This window comes from Populus trichocarpa, chromosome 1, assembly GCF_000002775.5.
Source record: "Populus trichocarpa isolate Nisqually-1 chromosome 1, P.trichocarpa_v4.1, whole genome shotgun sequence".
In the NCBI taxonomy this organism is placed as follows: domain Eukaryota; kingdom Viridiplantae; phylum Streptophyta; class Magnoliopsida; order Malpighiales; family Salicaceae; genus Populus; species Populus trichocarpa.
In genome coordinates, this window is record NC_037285.2 from 25,124,732 (window position 1) to 25,150,407 (window position 25,676).

General features: G+C 34.4%; 3 protein-coding genes across 10 annotated transcripts; all 3 read left to right on the forward strand.

The window, feature by feature from the left end:
• The first annotated feature begins 35 nt into the window (after window positions 1-35).
• LOC18095014 (beta-hexosaminidase 2) lies at window positions 36-7,986 on the forward strand. Of its 6 annotated transcripts, XR_008058324.1 has the most exons (9): window positions 36-979; window positions 2,000-2,959; window positions 3,547-3,584; window positions 3,683-4,050; window positions 4,166-4,282; window positions 4,499-4,559; window positions 6,895-6,943; window positions 7,284-7,702; window positions 7,819-7,986. XR_008058324.1 is itself a non-coding variant. In XM_052449962.1 (2 exons), exons 1-2 carry the CDS (start codon window positions 187-189, stop codon window positions 2,953-2,955), a joined length of 1,749 nt encoding a protein of 582 aa, XP_052305922.1. In that variant the 5' UTR covers window positions 41-186; the 3' UTR covers window positions 2,956-3,104. The 6 variants fall into 6 exon arrangements, 1 of the variants encoding a protein (XP_052305922.1); XR_008058322.1 differs by lacking the exon at window positions 3,547-3,584 and having other exon boundaries at window positions 37-979; XR_008058323.1 differs by lacking the exon at window positions 3,547-3,584 and having other exon boundaries at window positions 37-979; window positions 3,683-3,949.
• LOC18095017 (non-specific lipid-transfer protein 8) lies at window positions 7,356-24,974 on the forward strand. 3 transcript variants are annotated; one of them, XM_052449964.1, is made up of 3 exons: window positions 7,356-7,509; window positions 24,243-24,435; window positions 24,552-24,974. In XM_052449964.1, the coding sequence occupies exons 1-3, from the start codon at window positions 7,356-7,358 to the stop codon at window positions 24,559-24,561; spliced, it is 357 nt and encodes a 118-aa protein (XP_052305924.1). In that variant the 3' UTR covers window positions 24,562-24,974. The 3 variants fall into 3 exon arrangements, with proteins under 3 accessions (XP_052305924.1, XP_052305923.1, XP_006369492.1); XM_052449963.1 differs by lacking the exon at window positions 7,356-7,509 and having other exon boundaries at window positions 24,035-24,435; window positions 24,552-24,606; window positions 24,792-24,974; XM_006369430.3 differs by lacking the exon at window positions 7,356-7,509 and having other exon boundaries at window positions 24,037-24,435.
• LOC18095016 (beta-hexosaminidase 2) lies at window positions 17,160-20,237 on the forward strand. The gene is made up of 2 exons (XM_006369429.3): window positions 17,160-18,068; window positions 19,129-20,237. The coding sequence occupies exons 1-2, from the start codon at window positions 17,276-17,278 to the stop codon at window positions 20,082-20,084; spliced, it is 1,749 nt and encodes a 582-aa protein (XP_006369491.1). The 5' UTR covers window positions 17,160-17,275; the 3' UTR covers window positions 20,085-20,237.
• Window positions 24,975-25,676: the final 702 nt, after the last annotated feature.

Genomic DNA, 25,676 nt, shown 5'->3' on the forward strand with positions numbered 1-25,676 from the left:
GGAGACAACGTCCAAGAATGAAGCAAATGGACGAGCCGCTTGCTAAGCTCCACCTACAAGCAAACAAAAACTACTGGTTGGAAAACAAGTCAAACAAAAACTACTTCTTTCGCTATATATACATGTACCTGTAGCTTGCTCTTCCATGGATTTGACTATTTCCTTAACCAATCCAATTTAGCAAGCATGACGAGTAACTTGGTAATAAGCAGCCGCTGTTCCTTATTCTTAACGTTGTTTTACTTGCTGGTTAGTGCCTCCCTTACAGCAACATCAGCTCAATGGGTATGGCCGAAGCCAAGAACCCTGTCTTGGCCGATCCCACTCGCCACTATTCTCTCCCCAAACTTCACTATCTCCTCCCCCTACCACCAACATCTCTCCCCAGCCGTTAACCGTTACCGCCTCCAAATCCTCACGGAACACCACCTCCCTCTCGTTCCTCCCCCATTCAACCTCTCCAACTCATCCCCTCCTTTGCAGGCCCTGACCATCACTGTCAAAGACCTCGCCGCCCCACTCCAACACTCCGTTGACGAGTCCTACGCCCTTGCCATCCCCACTGCTAGCTCCACCGCCAATCTGACGGCCGAGACTGTATGGGGCGCAATGAGGGGTCTGGAGACGTTTTCTCAACTGGTTTGGGGATTGAAACCATTGCTTGTCCCTGTTGGGCTCGACGTGTGGGACTCGCCTCTGTTTGAGCATAGAGGGATCATTTTGGATACCTCTAGGAATTACTACCCAGTGGATGACATTTTGAGGACCATCAAAGCCATGAGTGCTAATAAGCTCAACGTTTTCCATTGGCACATTACCGATTCTCACTCTTTTCCTTTAGTGCTTCCATCTGAGCCTGCTCTTGCTGACAAAGGGTCTTATGGGAATGACATGCTCTACTCTCCAGCTGATGTTGCAACAATTGTTCGGTTTGGTTTGGAGCATGGCGTCAGGGTACTACCGGAAATTGATTCTCCAGGTATATTGATTATTTTCATTAATGCCCCAAGTTTAATCAATTGTTCTATTCATTAGGAGATCGGGAATATATAATTAATTAATTACATGCTCTAGTGACTAGAGTGGCAAACATCATGCCACTACTGATTTTGTCAAATATCAAGTTTGTTAGATTTCTCTCTCTCTTTTTTTGGATAAGGTTAGATATCATGATCATCCAAGTTCTTGATAAATTTCCTCAGCAAGTTATTATTCTGGCACTGCAGATGCCGAACTCACTACAGAGACATGGTGCCACATTTGTTTATCAGATCAAACAAACGATGCATATATATATATATCTATAGCCAGAATTTTCATTTCCTATCTAAAATGATATGTGATTGTGTACAGTATGTAATCCCTCACTCAATCTACAAGCACCAGGAATTTAGGATTAAGCATTTCTCCTATAATATATAGACAATGTGTCAATGGATCAATTTGGTACTGATGCTGTATATTATATATTTGGCTTTAGTTTGAACCTGAAAGTTGTTAGGTTCCCTTCACAGATTTTTCTTCTTTCAATGAAAGAGAGACAATAACTTAAATCAGCTCTAACTCAGCATTTTATTTGATGCACTTATGCTAAATCTTATTCAAATTCGTAAAGCAATAGGAATGTGGTCCAGAAAAAGCTATTTTGAATTCAAAAAAGTTGGTTTCTTGCAATGTGGTCCAGTTAACGATGAGATTGTAATTCTATTCCCCACCAACATCATCCTTTTTTCTCTCGTTCTAAGGCTCTTTTAATGCCAAGTTAAGAGTTTCAAAAACTTAATATTTGTTCTTAAGTTTGAACTAGTAGAGTGTGAAATGCAATAGGAATGTTAATAAGAAAAATGAACTGGTAAAATCGTTTGAACCCACGGGGAAGAGTTGGTTTCTTGTAACTATAACGCGATGGAGGAGTGAATATATCATCCTTTTTTTATCTGGTTCTTGATTCAAAGGGTATTTGAAAGACCTGAATTTTAGGAATTATTGGTAATTGCAGCACATACAGGATCGTGGGCTGAAGCCTATCCAGATATCGTGACTTGCGCAAACATGTTCTGGTGGCCGGCTGAAAGCAAATGGGCTGACCGGCTTGCATCAGAACCAGGAACTGGCCAGCTAAATCCTTTGAACCCAAATACCTACCAAGTTCTAAAAAATGTGATTGGTGATGCAGTTGCCTTGTTTCCTGAACCGTTTTTCCATGCTGGAGGTGATGAGATCATCCCAGGCTGTTGGAAAGCTGACCCGGCCATTCAGTCCTTCCTATCCAAAAATGGAACTCTCAGTCAACTCCTTGAGAAATTTGTGAACTCAACCTTCCCTTACATTGTGTCCCTCAATCGCACGGTGGTTTACTGGGAAGATATTTTGTTGGATGCCAATGTCAAGGTGGACCCTTCATTTCTTCCACCTGAGCATACCATCCTACAGACATGGAATAACGGTCCCAACAACACGAAACTGATTGTTTCTTCTGGTTACAGAGCTATTGTCTCATCCTCAGAGTTTTATTATTTGGATTGTGGACATGGTGGTTTTCTTGGGAATGACAGCCAATATGATCCACCACCAACAAGTGGTGGCAGTGGCAATGGTGGATCATGGTGTGCACCTTTCAAAACATGGCAAACCATATATAACTATGACATAGCATATGGATTGACTCCGGAGGAGACCAAATTGGTGCTAGGGGGTGAAGTAGCATTATGGTCAGAGCAAGCAGATCCAACAGTTTTGGACGTGCGGATTTGGCCAAGAGCTTCAGCAATGGCTGAGACTTTATGGTCAGGGAACAGAGATGAGTCAGGCAAGAAGAGGTATGCAGAGGCAATGGATCGTTTAAATGAGTGGAGACATAGAATGGTCAACAAAGGAATCAGAGCTGAACCACTGCAGCCTCTCTGGTGCATCAAGAACCCTGGCATGTGCAACACAGTTCATCCAAGTGATTAGATAAGTATGGGATTTTTGTTGACCTTGTAATTTTATAAAATTGAATGTCCAAATCAATATCCATTTCTGCTATCAGAACATAGTTATGCCGGATATGGATATGTGTGTGAACTTATTTAAGAGTTACCGTAATAAAATTTATTTTGAAATGTTTTTTTTTTTTTCTTCGAAGACAGAATGGAATTTCAAGTTAATGCTTCTTTCTTTTTTTTGGTCTAATGATTTTATTCATTAGTTTCATTTATACCCCCTTCTTAAATTTTCAACTTTGGAGGGATATCAGTAATTATTGTGTACTTAAGACGAATTCAACCCTTTATAAAGTTATTGTCTCCTTTCGCATTTGCACATTCACACTGCTAGTTCTTAAGAGAATGCGTGCATCTCAGTGTTTAAAGTCTTGTCTTCCCTTACTAACCAAATCTGGATAACTATTTGATGATTGCTGATCTTTTCTCTTATCGTTATCAGGGAAGGAAAGGTATGTTTTTCTTTTGATTTTTCGAATTCTCTTTCTGTTTTTGTGCCTGTATTCTGTTACTGAACCAAATGGAATATTTAAATGACTTGTTTCCTTTTGGTCGGAACCAGTTGTGTTAATTGTCAGTAAGATGCTTCAGAATTGCTTTGTGAGTAATACACTGTATTTATGCTCTTGTAATTGACTTAATCAAATGTGTCTTTCCTTTTTAAACTCCTCTAAGACACCTTCTTCTACTTGATGTAGCCTGTTCTCTGTTTGGTGTCTTGAGGTTATATGCTTAGAAGCATCAAAGCAACAGCAAAAATTCAATCCAGAGAAAAAAAAGAAAGGAAAAGAGATAAAGAAACAAAGTACAGAAGGAAACTTCCTAAGCAGAAACTTCAACATTCGTAGATGAAGTTTTGTTGGCCTTGTTTCATTAGAAGCTGTAGAATAAGTAGAGTTTCTCTGTTTGCTACCAAAGCTATCCATTAACTGTTGTCTTTGCTACCTTGTTCACTTTAGTAAAAGGTATTGGATCCCAGCCTCGCTTTTGGTTTTTCGTTTTTTGTTCCTACTGGTGTATTGACCATATTGACAATATGGTAATTGTGAACTTAATTTGAAAAAAGGTATAGGTAATTCTGCTAGTCATTTTTAAAGTTGTGTATTATTTTCTTTTGAATGAATTTTCCCTGTGCTTCGTAACAAAGACTTTGCATTGCTTGTATTTCTGTTTGAGTGCAGAATTCAATAAAGAAGGTTCAAGAATCAATGGACATAAAAGTATACATGCAAGGCCCAGCTAGGAAGAAATTTAAAGCAGTGTCAATTGTTGCTGTTTTTAATAGAATTCATCCTCATGTAAGTGCAGTATGTCAATATTTTGACAACATACGTCTAAATTCTGACCTCATTGCATTGTGTATCGAGCAGAGCATTGTCTCCAATAACAATAGATTTGTGGTAATATAGATGTGCTTTTAGACAAAAGCTAGAGTCCTCTAGGCATAATTTCAAGGAAATTGGAAGAATCGCAAATATAGACCTGCATTGATTCCCTTGGGTTAATACTTGCAGGCATTGTTTGCAGTCAACAGAACATCACTATAATGAACATACACTGTTTCCTGTCCACAAGGTAACCAGTCTAATCTCACTAACCAATACAGAAATAAAATGGCTCATTTGACAGAATAAGAGAGCGGTTAGTAATTTGTTTTGTTGAGATTTATTATTGATTATAATGTGTACTTAGTCAAAGACAACACTGATTGCACCAATATTTGTTTTGGTAGTCTTCTTCTTCATCGTCAACACATGGGATGAACCAAGCACCACAAACACCACCGCTTGTAGGGGAAAATATTTGTTGTTGTTGTAATATAATATGTTTAGTCTAAGTTGACCAACATAAGTAACACAAAGGAAAGTAAATTCTGAAGAGCCAGGCTATTATAAACATAGACAATAGCCTAATGCACTTGCTTTACTCTATCGGTTAATCTATTAGAAAAAAATTATGGATGGTTGAGATAGCATTTCAGGAGACTGAGTGTCAGATTGATTTTCTGTTCTTTATACTTTTAATTAGGAACTAAATATAATAAATGGTGCTAACTCAAAATGTTTACACTCAGGGTTTGACATTACTTCTGGATTCCGTATTAGGTTTCGGCCTGCTGATGTTATATGCGCTGATGGATTATGAATGCAACTGGGTGTGTCCAGTTGCGTATTCCATCCTTTAGTATAGCACTGATAAGGTTTTTACTCAAGATGGAGTGGTTAGAATTAGTGAATTTTTCGGACTGTTAGAGAGGATTAGCCTCTTTTGGAAAATAGAGGCACTGGGGACTCAGGAGAAGACAACACTCTGATTTATGTGAACTTGGCTATGACATCAAAGAATTTATTAGGAGTGTTCATTGGGTTTATTCTAAGGCCTAAAACGAAGTGGATCCAAGAAGAGTTCAATGGGTTAAGTCAAGAAGTTTGAGTTAAAAAGGTTCAAATCTGCTAGCCTAGACCTTTATCTACTTTTCAGGTCATATTTGGAGCTACAAAAGGAGTTTGGATGAGATTCTAATTGGATTGGAAACTATACATTTATACCTTCTTAACTATACATGTTAGACCCGCTAATTCATTCAGATAAGAAAGAACAACATGTTTGAAGTTGGGCCTAGAATTTGTCAGCAAAATGCAAAAATAGAAAAGACATTGTTTCCTTAAGAGTTATGAATTTCATTCACTACAGGTAGTTTTTAATGCTATTGAGAACTTATATGGTAGCCTTTGACTTATTTATTTTATTCCATATCAAATAAGAAGAATTAATTGGTCAGAAATTAATTCTTATTTTATAAGGCATCAAGCTTTTGTTCAACAAGTATTCTTCAACAATTATTTCTCTTGGGTGTTTTTCACTATTATATGCAGCAAAAGGTAAAAACAAATCTTAGACTATTGTTTTATTTATTTTTATTATTTTAAATCTAATTTTAATTAGTTTGAGCTTTATTTAAATTGGATGCATGTCTTACCCCATATAAATACTTTTATGTAAGGATTTTATTCAGTGCATATTGTATATGCTCTGTGTGGTGAGTGATTCTCATACTTTGGTTGTTGATTGAACTACTCAAACTTATGGAAGGATTGACCAATCTTCATGGCATTTTCTATATTTCTTGTAATCTTAGCTTTCTTGGGAGAAAATCAATTTGTCTGTGGGTTTGCGTATCTTTATATTCGTAGGGTTCGCATCAATTGGTATTTGAGCTTGCTTTAATTTCAGGTTATATATTTTCAATTCGTGCTTTTATTTCATGTTAATTTTCTTGATTCTCTATGACTTAGTTTCGACTAGTTTTTTTTTTTTTTTTTATCTTTGTTGAAGAGAGCTTCGAAGGCTTAAATAAGACTAATTAAAGCTGAAAAGAGAAAACAAAGTTAGGGAGACAAATAAACCATGTGAGGTCATGAGTTTTAAGAGTGAAAATAAAGTGAGCCTTAAAAAAAATAAGAGAGGAGAGAAAAGACTGAAATTCGAGTAACGAAGAAAAAAACTCAATTGAAGCAAAGAGTAGAAAGAAGGAAAAAAGGATCAGAAAAGAAGAGTAAAAAATGTAAACACTTGAGTTTTTATACAAAAAAGAGTGAGATCAAGAGCTTATTTTTCTAACATGTTTATGATTTTACTTAGACTATTGTTCTATTTATTTTTATTATTTTGAACGTAATTTTAATTAGTTTGAGCTTTATTTAAATTGAATGTATGTTTGACCCATTAGTTTTAGGGTTTATATATAAATACTCTTATGAAGGATTTTATTCGGTTTTAACAATAATAACAAAGTTGATGCATATTGTGTGTACTCTATGCATGGTGATTCTCATATTTTGGTTCTTGATTGAACTACTCATACTTATCGAATGATTGACCGATCTTCATGGCGTTTTCTATACTGTAGGTGTAAGGTGGAGGTGGTCTTTCTTATGGTCTTGGTTCTTCAGAACAAGGTTACTGCCAAGCTCAAATTTTAAATTAATCTTAGCTTTTTTTTGAAAGGAAATCAATTTGTCCGTGGGTTCAGGAATCCTTTTATACGTAAGGTTCGCATCACTTATGATGCTGATTATTGAACAATAAGTTTTGTTGTTTCAGGAAATTAGTATTACAGACATTCTTGCATGAGTTAAAGATGGCACAGTCTTCTTCATTAATCCCATCTAATTTGACTTTTATACTAGTTTGTTTGGATCATTTCTTCCTTTTATTTTCTTGCGCGCTCATTAGCAACTGAATCATTGCAATTTTAGAATTTTCTAACCTTTCGTGTACATGTGAGTATCCCTCCAGGTTCACTATAAAATTGAAACAAGTGTAAAGGGAAATGCTCCAAGTTAGTCTTATCTCACCTTCTCCAGCGCCATGATCTCTCCAAGTGTAGTAGCGGCAGCAATGGCTGCTCTCATGATGTTTCTTTTACTCACTCCACCTTCTGAGGCTGCAATTTCTTGCAGTGATGTAATCAAGGACCTGAGGCCTTGTGTGAGCTACCTCATGAATGGCACTGGGAAACCACCTGCTGCATGCTGTTCAGGAATCTCAGCTATTCAAGCTTCTGCATCAACCACGGCTGATAAGCAGGCAGCTTGTAACTGCATCAAGTCAGCTTCCAAGCAAATAAATCCAAGCCCCCAGTTAGCACAGGCTCTTCCAGCTAACTGTGGAATCACCTTGCCTTTCACTGTTTCACCCAATGTTGATTGTTCCAAGTAAGATACAAATGCCAACTCTCTCACTCTGATGACTTCCATCAATGTCTGCTCTTTTCTTTTCACTGCAGCTACCTATACATCTCTATGTTAACCAAAATTTGTTCCTTTTGCAGGATTACTTAGTTGAAATGGAAATGGTCTGGTGAATGCTTTTCGATCCTATATATTTCAAGTGAAATAGAATAGTTGAACCTCATTTCATTCATGTCTGCCTGTGTGTATGGGAAGCTAAGGAAAAATCGCAAAACAAATAATTTATTGTGAATGTGTTAATTCTATTATAGATGGCCTCCTTAGAATCAAATATAGAGAAATTCAGTCTCAATGTAAGATCCTTAAAATACCAAAAAAGAAATATCCAATATATGAATTATTTAAATTATATGAGACAACACAAGACATAGCTTTAGCAAAATAATGATAGCATTTAGTAATTCGTCGCTAATGAATTGTTAGAGGATGCACATCCATGCCAAAAAGCTCAAGATAATAGGTGGATAAGCCCTCTCATATTATAAGAAGTAACGAGCTTGATGGTCTCTAGAATATTGTCTTTTTAAAGAGTTACATCAGTTTTATTTTTCTTTTTAATTTTTTTTCAAATATAATCTTTTTATGTATAAAGAGGTCATAAAATAATAGATAAAGAATGGGCCGGTTTCAACAATCTCAATTATTAAATGGAATAATAATAAAAACCCTCTAATAATTTGATTTGAATTTTACTTTCCTTTTATATATTCATAAATTATACTTTACATCACGAGTCAAGAAAATACAATATTAAAGATGTAAATTGTTATTAATCATGTAAACTACAGAATAAAAAGTTTAATTTATAAAAATATAAAGAGAAAATGAAATAAAAATCAAACTATAGAAGGTTTTTTGTAATTTTTTTGTATTAAATTATTGGTTTTGATAAATGTAACTATTTATTTAATCTGAAAACATAAGAGATGATCTATCTGGAAATTTTATAATATTTAAGTTGTAATAATTAATAATTACAATTTTATTTTTTTGTGTTTATTTTTTTATATATATTTCATATATTTTAAGTATTGGTAGTTATAAAATAAGTATCTTAAAAGTCTTCGTAGATTAATTAAGTATTTAACAAAAAGAAAAAAAATACCATCACGAATGCACCTATTCGTACAGTAAGAACTAGATAATTCCCTGCACTACCGACCATAACTTTTTTACATGTAAAGCAGTTATGCCCAAATTAAAAAAAATTCTTCGAGAATGTCATTAAATTCAACTCAACATATCAAACATCAAACCTCTCAATTATACTATTTGTTTAACTTGAGTTTAAAATTAAATTGTATATAAGTTGTCCTAACATGACCCGGTCGACTTGACGAGTTAAAAGAAATTTGAACGACTGGTAAAAACTTGATATTGATTTTAAAAATATTTTCAAGAAGACATCTTTTTTAAAAAAGATTTTGAGACGACGACATATTGGATAAATCTCGATCAACCAAGGTTAACTCATCAAACTTGCGACTTGGATTATGAACTTCATTGAGTTTAATAACTTAGTTTTTTTTAAGAAAAACTATTTTTATTTAATTATATGATAAAAAATAGACGCCTGCAAAACAGAACACCAACTCAATACCGAGATATTTTTCTGAGACTATGATAACCCTGTATAAAAAAAACTAAAATAAATAACAAAGTTGAATGTCCAATAAACACAATGTTGAAATATGAAAAATAAAATAAGAAAAAAGAAAGAGCAAAAGAGAAAAAGCAAACAATAAAATAAAGGTTATTGTTCTAATGAACAATTAGAGCAGTAACATAGTAACATGGTGAGGAGAGTAACAATGATTTTCCTTTTCAATTAGTTATCGTTACTAGATAGCTTGCCAGTGCTTTACTGCGGGCCGAGCCGAATTTTTTGAAGCGTAAAAAGACAATGCTTAAGTGCTATAAATGTATTTTAAAAAAGAAAAAAATATATTAAAAACTCGATATTATAGAAAGAGAACTAAAAATAATAATAATCGTCAATCTTCAAGAATCAAAACGATGAAAGATGAAATTGAAAAAAAATCAATGAAAAAAAAATTCAAAAAATAATAATACCAGCCAGCAAACACAGGTGAAATTGAAAAAAATCCAAGATTGTAGATCCAATGATAAAATTGAAAATAAATTAAAATTTGATAAAAGAACTAAAAATAAAAATTAAAAATAAAAACATTGAGGGTCAGAACCTCAAATATCATCAATTATTGAATTGAAGGGCAAAATTAAAAAAATTTAAGGCCATAAATTCACAAAAGAATCTAAATAAAAATAAAAATCAAGAGAGTGAAGAATAAATCTGAAAAAAATAGAAAACAATTGAAAAAATCAAAATCAAAATGAAAATACATTATTTTAAAGTCATGTTCAACCTGATAAATTGACTTGTGATGTAGGGGAACAGGGCTTAGGCCAACTCGGGTTTCAAAAGAAATTGGAATAAAGCATGAAAAACAATATTGGTAGTAAGTGTTTTTTGTTTTTTAAAATGAATAGAAAATCCCATAGAAAATGAAAAAGAAAGTAAGAAAATGTAAATACCTAAAAACAAAAAAGAAGAAGAAGAGAAAATAAACTTTTCCAACTAATTAAGGTGACTATTTACCTTAAAGGGATAATCTATGGATAAAATAAAATGAAATGTTTGGTGAATGTATTTTAAAAAAATAAAATTCTGAAAATACTTAAGAAAAAAAATACAGAAATGTGAATAAAACTTGAATGAAGGTGATCTTGAGTAATAAAAATAGAGAAATATAATTTAATGAAATTGAAAATAGCTAAATTTAAATTTAGCATAAACGAACAAAAAACTTATCAAGGAAGCACCAAAGATACAAGGTAGAGGCATAAGAAGAATTGATTACATTGTTGGCTGTAAGAGCATCTCCAATGTAAAATGCTAAATTGAAGAGCCAAATTGATAAAATGATTTTTTGAATAGTATAAATATAGTTTTTTTGATTATGTGCATTCTAATGACAAAAAGCTATTTAAAAAAGCCAATAATATTTTAATATATTTCATGTTAAATTAATTTTAATATAATTATATAACTAATTTATATATTTTATATATAATATAATTATGATGTTATTAATTATATGAGTAATATGAGTAATTTATAAAAGTAATATAAAATTAATGAAGTAATATGAAAGTTAAAAGATATAATTTAAAATTAAAATTAAAATTAATTTATATGAATATTTTTAATTTTCAGTTTTATATGTTACTGTTAAAAAATTAATTTTTTAAAAGTAAATTCAAATTTAAACTTTGAAAAAAACCACCAATATTTTAAATTTTGATTTTCAATTTTTTTTTAAAAAATTCATGCTTTGAAAAAATGACCGCCACCATTTTAAATTTAAAAATTTTAAATTTTGAAAAAATGACCGTCAACATTTTAAATTTAAAAATTTTAAATTTTAAAAAAATAACTGTCAACATTCTAAGATTTCAAAATTTAAAAAAATAATCCATCTATAAATATTCTCATATACCTTAACATTTTTTCTCATCATTCCATTTTTTTCTCTCGAATCAAAAATATATTTCATTAAAATTCATCATGAATCATTCTAATTTTAATTTTTATGATGCTTTTGATTTTGATGATGACACTCCTGTGTTTGTTTTTCACATTGCAACCCCTATGGTTGCTGAAGAAGAATCGAATAATCAAGAGTGGAGAACAAGGTATCGTGGCTCTATTCTTGTTCACAATATTGTCAATCGTAATAGAAAGGAAGGTGAGTTAAGGTTATATAATGATTATTTTGCTAAAAATCCTAAATTCACTGAAACTCAATTTCGAAGAAGATTTAGGATGAGTCGTCGTCTTTTTCTTCGGATCACAAATGCAGTGGAAACTCATAATCCATATTTCAAACAAAGGACAGATGCTCTTGGTGTTCTTGGTTTATCTTGCCTTCAAAAGGTAACTGCAGCTCACATAATACTTGCATATGGTATTCCTACAGATCTTACTGATGAATATCTTCAAATTGGAGAAAGCACTGCGATAGAAAGTCTTAGAGCTTTCATCAAAGCAATCGTAGAAGTTTTTGGTGATTGGTATGTAAGGGCACCAAACGAGGCCGATATTTGTCGATTATTATCAATTGGAGAGCAACGTGGATTTCCAGGGATGTTAGGGAACATTGACTGTATGCATTGAAAATGGGAGAAATGCCCAATTGCATGGCATGAGATGTATACTGGTTATTGTCGTGAACTAACTATAATTCTAGAGGCGGTGGCTTCACAAGATCTTTGGATATGGCATGTGTCACGGGGTAATTTTTCGCTCCGCGAATAAACCCGTGCGGCAGCCTAGTGCCTCACTAGACTCAGTCTTCCCTCGCCAATCCCACTCGTGTTTGCCTAGTAACTAAGCAAGCGGAATACACAAGTAGAATAAGATAATCAAAGTACACAACAAGCTTTACAGGAACTCTTTCCCAACCTTTATTGATCTCGTACACAAAGGAATTATACACAAATCCGTAAGTGTGCTATGCACAAAAATTGCATACTACACCAAGCTACCTCTAACTAGTGCTCTACATGTTCTTGCATGCCCCTACATGCTAAACATTCCCCACGCATGTTGCTGCATGTCTATACATGCCGCCCCCTCAACCAAAAGCTACAATAAGTATTTAGAGACAAGCATTTACAAGGCACACCCCCCATTTCTACTTTTAAGGAAGTAGTGGGACACTATCTCACCTATGTTCACCCATGAACATAGTGGCCCCATTATCTACCAAGTAGTGGGTAGTTTTCCCCCATGTTCTCCATGATCTCAGCAGCTTGGAGAGCACCTCAGTTATGCTCCCACATTTTGCCCCCATGATACTGCCACTTCAACCACGTTCTGCCCCATGATCCTATGATCTAGGAAGACCATGACTGCCACTAGCCCACGTTTTGCATGCCCACCTGACAGCCCCATCTGCCAGCTCTTGCTTTGTCAGCTGTTGAGTCACTCGTATGCCTTGGACAGTCCTTCGTCCAAGTTTTAGATCATGCCAAGTCGAGCCCCTGACTTGCACAAGCTGTTGCGCGCTGCCGAATTTGCATCTGCGTGCAGGCTGCCAATTCCCGCATTGCCGAATTCGCATCTGCGTGCAGGCTGCCAATGTCTTCGCTGCCGAATTCCTCGATAGCCCCAGTTCTCGTCAGCCTATGCCCTTGACGAGTTTTTCTGCCTGGCTTGGACATTCCATCGTCAAGCCCATGTTCGTCAACAATCTGTGCTGCCGATTTTCCTTTGACGAACCTACAGCCGCATAAATTTGCGCTGCCGATTTATCCCACTGTTGGCATGCCTGCCAGCACCCTTAGGCACTGTTTTGGACAGCCTGCCGAAGTGTGCACCTCGTGCACGTTTAACACTGTTACAACATGCCTTTTTTGGAATGCTTGGATCATTAAATGATATTAATATTCTTGATCGGTCACCTATCTTCGCTGCACTTGCTGAAGGTCGTACTGCTCCTGTCAATTATACAATTAATGGGCATGAATATACAATGGGATACTATTTAGCAGATGAGATTTATCTTAATTGGTCAACTTTTGTTAAGACAATCCCAAGACCATTAGGAGCAAAGAGAAAATATTTGCAAGTAAGCAAGAGTCTGCAAGAAAGGATGTGGAGCGGGCATTTGGGGTGCTCCAATCTTGTTTTGCAATTGTACGTGGACCTGTTCGATACTGGGATGAAGAAACGCTTGCAAATATTATGAAAGCTTGCATAATAATGCATAATATGATTATTGAGGATGAATGAGCAATGAACCTTGGATTTAACCATGAACGTGAAGTCAATTCCTTTATATCAGTGTCACATGGTGAAATACCAGAACTACATGATTTTCTTCAAATTCATAATCGAATCAGGGATAGAGCAACTAGCTCTCAACTACAAGAAGATTTGGTTGAACATTTATGGGAACAATATGGTAACTAGTAGAATCATTAGCTTTGAACTTCTTATGTCATCATAATTTTCAAGTTTTTTATGTTTTTTTTCATTATGGTTGTTATCTTTTAAGTTAATTAATCCTACTTATTGTTGTTAAGTGTTAGAAGAACTTCAAAAAAGTATTATGAATTGATACCACTTTTATAACAATATATTTAAAATAACCAAGAAATTTCTAAATATTTAATTAAAAATACATTACATTAAACAATAAATAAATCTAGTTAATTAAAAATACATTACATTAAACAATAAATAAATCTAGTTAATTAAAAATTAAAACCCCTCTTTTGCATAATTTCTAAATTTTTATTTTGAAAATACGCTGCAGAAATTGGATCCAAATTAGAAATATCCATTTTCATAATTTGTTCTTCTTTCTCAATCCTGTCCAATTTTTGTTTCTCTTGACTTTGTTGAATCATCATAGCTTGTTGCTCTAACATAATCTTTTTGTCTTGTTTCTTCTGATCCTCAATTTCAACTAGAGTATCCTTGAATTATTGTAAGAGATTTGTTACAGTTGTCTCCCCAACTTTATCTTTTCCTTGTTTACATTTAAGTCGTTCCTTTGCAGCCTTCTGACCAATTGGTCTATCTTGATAAATCAACGATTCACTGTCTTCTCCTAAACTAACAGAATCAGGGGTAGATGGAGCTGATGAAATCGAACTTGCATTGACATGACTTTTTTGTTTCTTGTTTGACCTTTGATGTTGACTTGCACGCTCAAATTGCCATTTGGGTTATTTTCTTAAGATAACCCAACAATGTTCTAGTTGAAATCATTTGCCAACGCAAGAAGCATACATTTATCGAGCATCATTAATTTGGTAAGTAAAAAATTAGAGAAATTAAATAATGTTAAAATATATGTTAAACAATTTAACATGAAAATGAATATTAAAATTACCCTTGATTCTTCGGTCATTCCACTTTGCTGACGATTTTCAATTTGAGTAACAAATCCAACAAATTTACCGACTTCTCTATTTATTTCTTGCCTTCTATTTGAGATGCTTATTTGGGAACAATTATTCAAGTTTCCTCCATTCTCTATAAAGTAAGCATGTACTCGAACCCAGAACTATTTTGTTTGTTGTTCAACTCCTGTAATTGGATTTTTACTTGTATTTAGCCATGCAGAGACAAGTAAACAATCTTCCTCTGGTGAGAAGTTTTTACTTCTTTGTAATTTTTTTATTGTATGGACATTTAAATTCGAGTATGTTAAGTCATCAATTAACTGATTAGAATCACTTTGTTGAGAGAGAATATCTTCTGACTCACTCATAAGAAAGTTGGTGAAAGAGCTTGGAAAATTTGAATCCATCTACATTAAAAAAAAAAATCAAGTTAAAACCTTATAAGAGAGTGTAAAAGAAGCGCACATTCAATGTTTAGCAATTTTGCAGTTTACATACATGTGAATTAATAATAAGCATTGCATCCTATTTGTTCTAACATTACAATTTGACTATTTTTTGGAACTAAAAGAGGATTGATATACTAGTTTAATTGTATTTTCAACAAGACAAAATATAATTAACCTCAAATTAAAACAGACAATCAAAAATAAATTTTAAATATGTCACTCTATATTTTTATCAATATCAGCTATTATTATTACTTCCTCTCAATTTTGTCAAAGATAACAATATAAATAAAAAATTGTTTTCCTTAACCCATATCAAAAACATAAAATAACAAAGAAATACAAATCATCACAAATATCAAATTAACAACAAAAGGTCTACAAAATCAAGAGATATTAAAGAGAAAATAAAAAAACTTTTAAACAAACATACCTTTTAATTTCAGCTAATTAACACAACCGATGTTATTAATTAACCAGAGAATAATTGATTTTTGTTTTTCTAAATTTGAGAGAAAAGTGAGGCACAATACAAGATTTAAAAAAAAAACAAGTTTTTTTCCTTCTGCTTTTAAAGAAAAGAAAAAACTGTTGACCAACGGCTATAAAAATAGTCGTTGCCAACGGTAACTTTATTTTAGCTATTTCTACAGAAACATGTAGAAATAATTTTTCACATATTGAATAACCATTTTGGCTATTCTTTTCCCTACTGCGCTGGAGTTGTAAAAAATAAAAAAAGTTAAAAGTACACGTTTTTAAATTTAACTTTTCATTTGGCTCTCCAGTGGTTGGAGATGCTCTAAATAGCCATCATGGCCGCCCATAAGAAAAAGAAAGAGAGCTTGAGAGTATTCTAGAATTGTCAGGAAAAAACCTTAAGAAGCTTTAGAAAAAAACCAAGAATTAGAGTGAGAGAAGTGAGATTTTGTGAAATTTAACACTTAATAACTCATTTAAGAGAAGAATGAAGGGGGAAATAGTAAAGGGATAAGGAGAGAAGGACGACAATCTTGGAGGAGAAAGAGAAGTTGGAAGACTTTTGATTAGTAAGTGGTGAAAACTCAAATCTTTATTTAGTAAAGTATTTAGACATAATTAAACATGTTTTACTAGATTTAGTTGGTTTTGATGGAATTTTTAGGGATTGAAGATTAGGGTTCGTTAGATGAGAATTGAATAACATAATTGTGATAGACCATGAAAAATAATGAGAAAGTGAGAAATCTTGTTGAAATGACGTGAAAAGAAAACAAAATTCATAGTGGAAAGAGAAGCATGTGGCCGGCCAAAAGAGGGGACTTTTTTTAAAGTATAGTAATGTATTAGATATTAGTGAATTGGGCATAATTAGTGGAAAGTACGTAACAACCCCTCCCTCAATTTGATAATTACCCAAAAACCAAAATGAAAATACACAAATGCCCTTGCACACCCGTTTCTTTTTTTTTGGGTATCTAGGGGTAAGTTTGTTAATTCAATGTGCAATTAAATATGAAACGCCAAAAACAACCTTAGGTGGATAGGTATATGTCATCTTGTTTTTAAGGGTACAAACGTCATTGCAAGATGCAAAAAATTTATGTGAAAACCAATATGCTCTGCCCCTAGTTAATTCAACAACGCCAATTGAATCGCCGTGTAAATATAAAAACACCCTAAAAAGCAATATTTTTCAGTTTTGTGAAGAAGACATTAGATGGGATAACATTGTTCTCTAGGACCACGGTGAAATCGATGCCTTTTAGTTTTTCTTATAATTAGTAATTAATTAATTTTGCATGAAGATGAATATGGTATGATCGAAAAAACAGGAATCCAAGAGAAGGAAACAAACCCAGGGATTAACTTCTCGTTTGTGAAGCAAGCCTGACGTTTATGTGATTAATTTTATCCAATTAAAAGGACGGAGACCGGAGTAGAAATTAAAGAGCATCATCATCAACGTCCAAGAATGCAGCAAATGGACGAGCCGCTTGCTAAGCTCCACCTACAAACAAACAAAAACTACTTGTTACAAAACAAGTCAAAGTACCAGCAAAAGACTCCTGTTTTTTTGGCTAGCTACTTCTTTCGCTATATATACATGTACCTGTAGCTTGCTCTTCCATGGATTGACTGTTTCCTTAACCAATCCAATTTAGCAAGCATGACGAGTAACTTGGTAATAAGCAGCCGCTGTTCCTTATTCTTAACGTTGTTTTACTTGCTGGTTAGTGCCTCCCTTACAGCAACATCAGCTCAATGGGTATGGCCGAAGCCAAGAACCCTGTCTTGGCCGATCCCACTCGCCACTATTCTCTCCCCAAACTTCACTATCTCCTCCCCCTACCACCAACATCTCTCCCCTGCAGTCAACCGTTACCGCCTCCAAATCCTCACGGAGCACCACCGCCCTCTCGTTCCTCCCCCAGTCAACCTCTCCAACTCGTCCCCTCCTTTGCAGGCCCTGACCATCACTGTCAAAGACCTCTCCGCCCCACTCCAACACTCCGTTGACGAGTCCTACGCCCTTGCCATCCCCACTGCTAGCTCCACCGCCAATCTGACGGCCGAGACTGTATGGGGCGCCATGAGGGGTCTGGAGACGTTTTCTCAACTGGTCTGGGGATTGAAACCATTGCTTGTTCCTGTTGGGCTCGACGTGTGGGACTCGCCTCTGTTTGAGCATAGAGGGATCATGTTGGATACCTCTAGGAATTACTACCCAGTGGATGACATTTTGAGGACCATCAAAGCCATGAGTGCTAATAAGCTCAACGTTTTCCATTGGCACATTACCGATTCTCACTCTTTTCCTTTAGTGCTTCCATCCGAGCCTGCTCTTGCTGACAAAGGGTCTTATGGGAATGACATGCTCTACTCTCCAGCTGATGTTGCAACAATTGTTCGGTTTGGTTTGGAGCATGGCGTCAGGGTTCTACCGGAAATTGATTCTCCAGGTATATTGATTATTTTCATTAATGCCCCAAGCTTAATCAATCGCTCAATTCATTAGGAGATCGGGAATATATAATTAATTAATTAATTACATGCACTAGTGACTAGAGTAGCAAACATCATGCCACTACTGATTTTGTCAAATATCAAGTTTGTTAGATATCTTTTTTTTTTTTTTTTTTTTTTGGGGGGGGGGGGGGGGGTAAGGTTAGATATCATGATCATGCAAGTTCTTGATTAATTTCCTCAGCAAATTATTAATCTGGCAGTGCAGATGCCGAACTCACTACCGGGACATGGTGCCACATTTGTTTATCAGATCAAACAAACGATGCATATATATATATATAGCCAGAAACTTCATTTCCTAGCTAAAATGATATGTGATTGTGTACAGTATGTAATCCCTCACTCAATCTACAAGTACCAGGAATTTAGGATTAAGCATTTCTCCTATAATATATAGACAATGTGTCAATGGATCAATTTGGCACTGATGCTGTATATTATATATTTGGCTTTAGTTTGAACCTGAAGGTTGTTAGGTTCCCTTCACAGATTTTCCTTGTTTTAATGAAAGAGAGACAGTAACTTAAATCAGCTCTAACTCAGCATTTTATTTGATGCACTTATTGTAAATCTTATTCAAATTCGTAAAGCATCATCCTTAATTGTATTAAAAAAAAGATATAAAGAGACCAAGCGATTTTGAATTCGAAAAAGCTAGTTTCTTGCAGTGTGGTCCAGTTAATGATGAGATTGTAATTCTATTCCACACTAACATCATCCTTTTTTCTCTCATTCTAAGGCTCTTCTAATGCCAAATTAAGAGTTTCAAAAACTTAATATTTGTTCTTATGTTTGAACTAGTAGAGTGTGAAATGCAAAAGGAATGTTAATAAGAAAAATGAACTGGTAAAATCGTTTGAACCCACTGGGAAGAGTTGGTTTCTTGTAACTATAACGCGATGGAGGAGTGAATATATCATCCTTTTTTTATCTGGTTCTTGATTCAAAGGGTATTTGAAAGACCTGACTTGTAGGAATTATTGGTAATTGCAGCACATACAGGATCGTGGGCTGAAGCCTATCCAGATATCGTGACTTGCGCAAACATGTTCTGGTGGCCGGCTGAAAGCGAATGGGCTGACCGGCTCGCATCAGAACCAGGAACTGGCCAGCTAAATCCTTTGAACCCAAATACCTACCAAGTTCTAAAAAATGTGATTGGTGATGCAGTTGCCTTGTTTCCTGAACCGTTTTTCCATGCTGGAGGTGATGAGATCATCCCAGGCTGTTGGAAAGCTGACCCGGCCATTCAGTCCTTCCTATCCAAAAATGGAACTCTCAGTCAACTCCTTGAGAAATTTGTGAACTCAACCTTCCCTTACATTGTGTCCCTCAATCGCACGGTGGTTTACTGGGAAGATATTTTGTTGGATGCCAATGTCAAGGTGGGCCCTTCATTTCTTCCACCTGAGCATACCATCCTACAGACATGGAATAACGGTCCCAACAACACGAAACTGATTGTTTCTTCTGGTTACAGAGCTATTGTCTCATCCTCAGAGTTTTATTATTTGGATTGTGGCCATGGCGATTTTCCTGGGAATGACAGCCAATATGATCCACCACCAACAAGTGGTGACAGTGGCAATGGTGGATCATGGTGTGGACCTTTCAAAACATGGCAAACTATATATAACTATGACATAGCATATGGATTGACTCCGGAGGAGACCAAATTGGTGCTAGGGGGTGAAGTAGCATTATGGTCAGAGCAAGCAGACCCAACAGTTTTGGACGTGCGGATTTGGCCAAGAGCTTCAGCAATGGCTGAGACTTTATGGTCAGGGAACAGGGATGAGTCAGGAAAGAAGAGATATGCAGAGGCAATGGATCGTTTAAACGACTGGAGACATAGAATGGTCAACAAAGGAATCAGAGCTGAACCACTTCAGCCTCTCTGGTGCATCAAGAACCCTGGCATGTGCAACACAGTTCATCCAAGTGATTAGATAAGTGTGGGATTTTTGTTGACCTTGTAATTTTCTGAAACTGAATGTCCAAATCGATATCCATTTCTGCTATCAGAACATAGATATGCTGGATATGGATTTGTGTGTAAACTTATTTAAGAGTTACCGTAATAAAATTTATTTTGAATTGAATTTTTATCTTTGAAGACAGAATGGAATGGAGTAGTTTCAAGTTAATGCGTCTTTCTTTTATTTAATCTATGATTCTATTCATTAGTTACATTTATATCCCCTTCTTATATTTCCCACTTTGGAGACAGAAAATTATTGTCTTCTTTCGCATTTGCACATTCATTCCTTTTGGTGGAAACCAGTTGTGTTAATTGTCTGTAAGATGCTTCAGAATTGCTTTGTCAGTAATACACTGTATTTATGTTCTAGTAATTGACGCTAATCAAATTTCTTTCCTTTTTAAACTCCTCCAAGACACGTTCATCTACTTGATGTAGCCTGTTCTCTGTTTGGTGTCTTGAGGTTATATGCTTGCATCAAAAGCAACAGAAAAAATTCAATCCAGAGAAAAAAAATGGAAAATAAATAAATAAACAAACAAAGTACCGAAGGAAACTTCCAAAGTCGTAGATGAAGTTTTGTTGACCTAGTTTCATTAGAAAGCTGTAGAATAGATGGAGTTTCTCTGTTTGCTACAAAAGCTATCCGGTAACTATTGTCTTTGCTACCTTGTTCACTTTAGTAACTGGTATTAGATCCCAGCCTCGCTTTTGGTTTTTCGAATTTGTTCCTACTGGTGCATTGTGTTCGGTTTTTCAAAATATATAGATCCAATGAAAACAATAAATTAAAATATTTTTTTTAGAGTTCCAATAATCAGACAAATTTAGAATTGTTTTAGGGTCTTGTGTGAAGATTACTTGAAGATCAGATATTGTTTTCGACTTTGAATATTTGTTTCATAGGCTAGGTTGTTACAAATCACAAGTTGTCCAATTATTCGGCTTCTAATGGTAATCCACACGAACCACCACTGAAAAATCTCTTAAACCCTTTTGGAAGAGAGAGATTGTTATATCTTAGAGTGCTAACTCTGTTCTTTTGTGTTTTAGGTGTTTACGTACTATACTCTACTTACATCACCCCTTAGAAAATAAGAGACATAGCTTTTTATTTATATAGAAATTTGAAAACTCTATAAATGACAAAATATCAATTTATCCCCTAATAATATCACGTATATTATTTCAAGATAATTTTAGAAATCTATTCAATCAAGTCCCTATTTGATTTTTCTAGATTTTGAATTGTAATTTCCTATATAAATTACAATCTAGTTCTCAATTTCTAAAACTTATTTATAATCAAGTCATACTTGATTAATCATTCCATTTTAATTTTTGATCAATAGTTCTTATGAGTGTTACTCATTAAGTTCTCTAATAAGTTGATCCAAATATAAATCATAATCCTTAATAAAATAGGATTAGATAAATTACTTTATTATCAATTCAACAATTAATTGATTTATATTTAAAGATCAAGTATTAGAAAAGTCATAAGTGGTTTGACTTAACATTTCAGTGACCAGTTTCTCAGTGTAATTATTATCTCTTCATAAATAATGTTTCAATTTAAACATTATAGCATAGAGGGTGTCGACTATGTCAAATCATGTTTGTTTTTAACACCATAGTCATTGATTCTTTGAATAAAATTTAAAACTCTTTACAAATTTTATTCTATATTGTGCAAAGATTTACAATCAATACTATTTAAGAACATATGAAACACCTTTTCTAATTCATCAAGGGTGATTAATTATCTCTTGATTACTTAAATACTTTCATATAGTTCATGGTATACTCAATATATGCCAATTTGTTACCATTGATTAGGAGAAAGTGTAATGGGATCAAAACATAACACTCCCTATATAAGATAACTTAGTGACCTCAAGTTTAAGGATCACTTACACAATCATTACGTGAGCCTTTTTATAAACACATATGATCTTTCCCTATGAAATTCTTATGCGAGTCAATTCAGTGAATATGTCATCTGACAAATATCTATATATTAGTTCTAGGTATCCCTCATTCCCCAACTTATGAGAACAACTATTTCTTTTCATAAAGAAAAAAAAACATAATATGTATCAGTCTAAATAGCTCTAATTAATATTCAGTCTTAATAGAGCATTGTCCAAGAACATTTTATTAGGAATAATACTTTGATGCAATAGGGATCTCATAATTATAACAATTTTATAATTTTATTTACAAAGTATTTTGTCCGAAGAACTTTATCGTTACTCTAGATTCATTGATCAAATATTTAATTTATTAATCGAATATTTGATGAATATTAAATATAAATAAGGTTTTATTAATAAAGTAAATATATTTACATGAACAAAATTAATACCACATATAATCAATTGACTAGCTACATGACATATACACCAACATATTAACCTTAAGTAAGATCAAGGGATCTGCAGGCTATAAATTTCAAGTAAGTGACAATATGGTAATTGTGAACTTAATTTTTAAAAAAAGGTATAGGTAATTCTGCTAATCATTTTGGCAATCATTACTCAAGGCTTAAGTAAATCATTTTTAAAGTTATGTTTTATTTTCTTTGAATGAATTGTCCCTGTGCTTTGTAACAAAGATTTTGCGTTGTTTGTATTTCTGTTTGAGTGCAGAATTCAATGAAGAAGGTTCAAGAATCAATGGACATAAAAGAATACATGCAAGGCCCAGCTGGTAAGAAATTTAAAGCAGTGTCAATTGTTGCAGTTTCTAATAGAGTTCATCCTCATGAACGTGCAGCACTTCAGTATTTTGACAGCATACGTCTAAATTCTGACCTCATTGCGTCGTGTATCAAGCAGAGCAGTTGTCTCCAATAACAATGGATTTGTGGTGATATTGATGTGCTTTTAGACAAAAGCTAGGGTCCTCTTGGCATAATTTCAAGGAAATTGGAAGAGTCACAAGTATAGACCTCATTGATTCCCTTGGGTTAATACTTGCAGGCATTGTCTGCAGTCAAGAGAACATCACTATAATGAACGTATGATGTTTCCTGTCCGCAACATAACCAGTCTAATCTCACTGATTGCACCGACATTTGTTTTGGTAGTCTTTTGCTTCATCGTCAACACATGGGATGAACCAAGCACCATAAACACCACCACTTGTAGGGGAAGATATTTTTTGTGTTGTAATATAATATGTTTAGTCTAAGTTGAACAACATAAGTAACACAAAGGAAAGCAAATTCTGAACAGCCAGGCTATTGTCAACATAGACAATAGCCTGATGTCCTTGCTTTACTTTTTCGATTAATCTATTAGAAAAAATTATGGATGGTTGAGATATCCTTTCAGGAGACTGAGTGTCAGATTGATTTTCTGTTCTTTATACTTTTAATTAGGAACTAGATATAATAAATGGTGCTAACTCAAAATGTTTACACTCAGGGTTTGACTTTACTTCTGGATTCCGTATTAGGTTTCGGCCTGCTGATGTTATTTGCTCTAATGGATTATGAATGCAACTGGATGCGTCCAGTTGCATATTCCATCCTTCAGTATAGCACTAATAACGTTTTTACTCAGGATGGAGTGGTCAGAATTAGTGAATTTTTCGGACTGCTCAACAGGATTAGCCTCTCGTGGAAAATAGAGGCACTAGGGACTCGGGAGAAGACAGAGCACCCTTTTGACGCTGATTATTGAACAATAAGTCTTGTTTCAGGCAATTAGTATTGCAGACATTCTTGCATGAGTTAATATGGGACAATTTTCTTCATTAATCCCACCTAATTTGACTTTTATACTCCTTTGTTTGGATCATTTCTTCTTTTTATTTTCTTGCACTCATTAGCAACTGAATCATTGCAATTTTAGAATTTTCTAACCTTTCGTGTACATGTGAGTATCCCTCCAGGCTCACTATAAAATTGAAACAAGTGTAAAGGGAAATGCTCCAAGTTAGTCTTATCTCACCTTCTCCAGCGCCATGAACTCTCCAAGTGTAGTAGCGGCAGCAATGGCTGCTCTCATGATGTTTCTTTTACTCACTCCACCTTCTGATGCTGCAATTTCTTGCAGTGATGTAATCAAGGACCTGAGGCCTTGTGTGAAATACCTCATGAATGGTACTGGGAAACCACCTGCTGCATGCTGTTCAGGAATCTCAGCTATTCAAGCTACTGCATCAACCACGGCTGACAAGCAGGCAGCTTGTAACTGCATCAAGTCAGCTTCCAAGCAAATAAATCCAAACCCCCAGTTAGCACAGGCTCTTCCAGCTAACTGTGGAATCACCTTGCCTTTCGCTGTTTCACCCAATGTTGATTGTTCCAAGTAAGATACAAATGCCAACTCTCTCACTCTGATGACTTCCATCAATGTCTGCTCTTTTCTTTTCACTGCAGCTACCTATACATCTCTATGTTAACCAAAATTTGTTCCTTTTGCAGGATTACTTAGTTGAAATGGAAATGGTCTGGTGAATGCTTTTCGATCCTATATATTTCGAGTGAAATACAATAGTTGTACCTCATTTCATTCATGTCTGCCTGTGTGTATGGGAAGCATACCCTACTTTGTTTTAAGCTGGAATGCCCAGTGCCTTCTTTTCTCCAGTAAATAAAGATACCATTATTATTATGGTTCAAATGAGTAAACTCACTCTTAATCCATGTTGCTGATGTGAAAGATGGAAAGAGTTTAGAGTTAAATAAAACTCATGCTGGATTGAAGTTTTCAGAGTTTGTTAGGATTTGCCATAATCTTTTTTTTGTTATGTAACAAACAACAGCAGATTTTGTTGCTGTTTATTTGCTTTTGTTGTTTTTAAGAATAAGACTTATGATATCAATAAAGTAACCAAGTTTTCAGAATAGCTTTGTTCTTTGTTAACATTTACATTTTATTCTATCAAAATCTATCAAATTGGTATCAGAGCAAAAAACTTCTTGAAAGACCTGTGAGGTTGAGAGAACATAAACACTTACCACCTTCCTTATTCAAAACACAAAAAACCAACCAACGAAAAATGTGTTCAGACTCTCCATTGAATGTAATGGCACCTCCAGTGTTTGATGGAACAAATTATCAAGTGTGGGCTGTTCGAATGGAAGCATACCTTGATGCTAATGATCAGTGAAAAGCTGTTGCAGATACATATGAAGAGGCAAAGAAAATCAAAAGCAAAAGCTAGTCTATTTGCAGTTGTTTCATCCTCAATTTTCACTAGAATTATGACATAGCAAATAAAATTTGAGACTTTATGAAGAAGGAGCATGAAGGAAATGAACTAGTGAAAGTTATGAAAATCCTAAATCTAATCAGAGAATTTGAGATGCAAAAAATAAAATGAGTATGAAGAAAATGAACTAGTGAAAGGTATAAAAGTCTTAAATCTAATTAGAGAATTTGAGATGCAAAGAATGAAGAAATCAAATACCATCGAGGATTAGTCTGACAAACTTCTCGACATTTACAAAGTAAGGCTTTTTGGTTCTAATTTCTCTTATTTAATGATTGTTTAAAAAATTCTTGTAATAATTCCTGAAAAATTTAAAGCCATAATATCATCAATA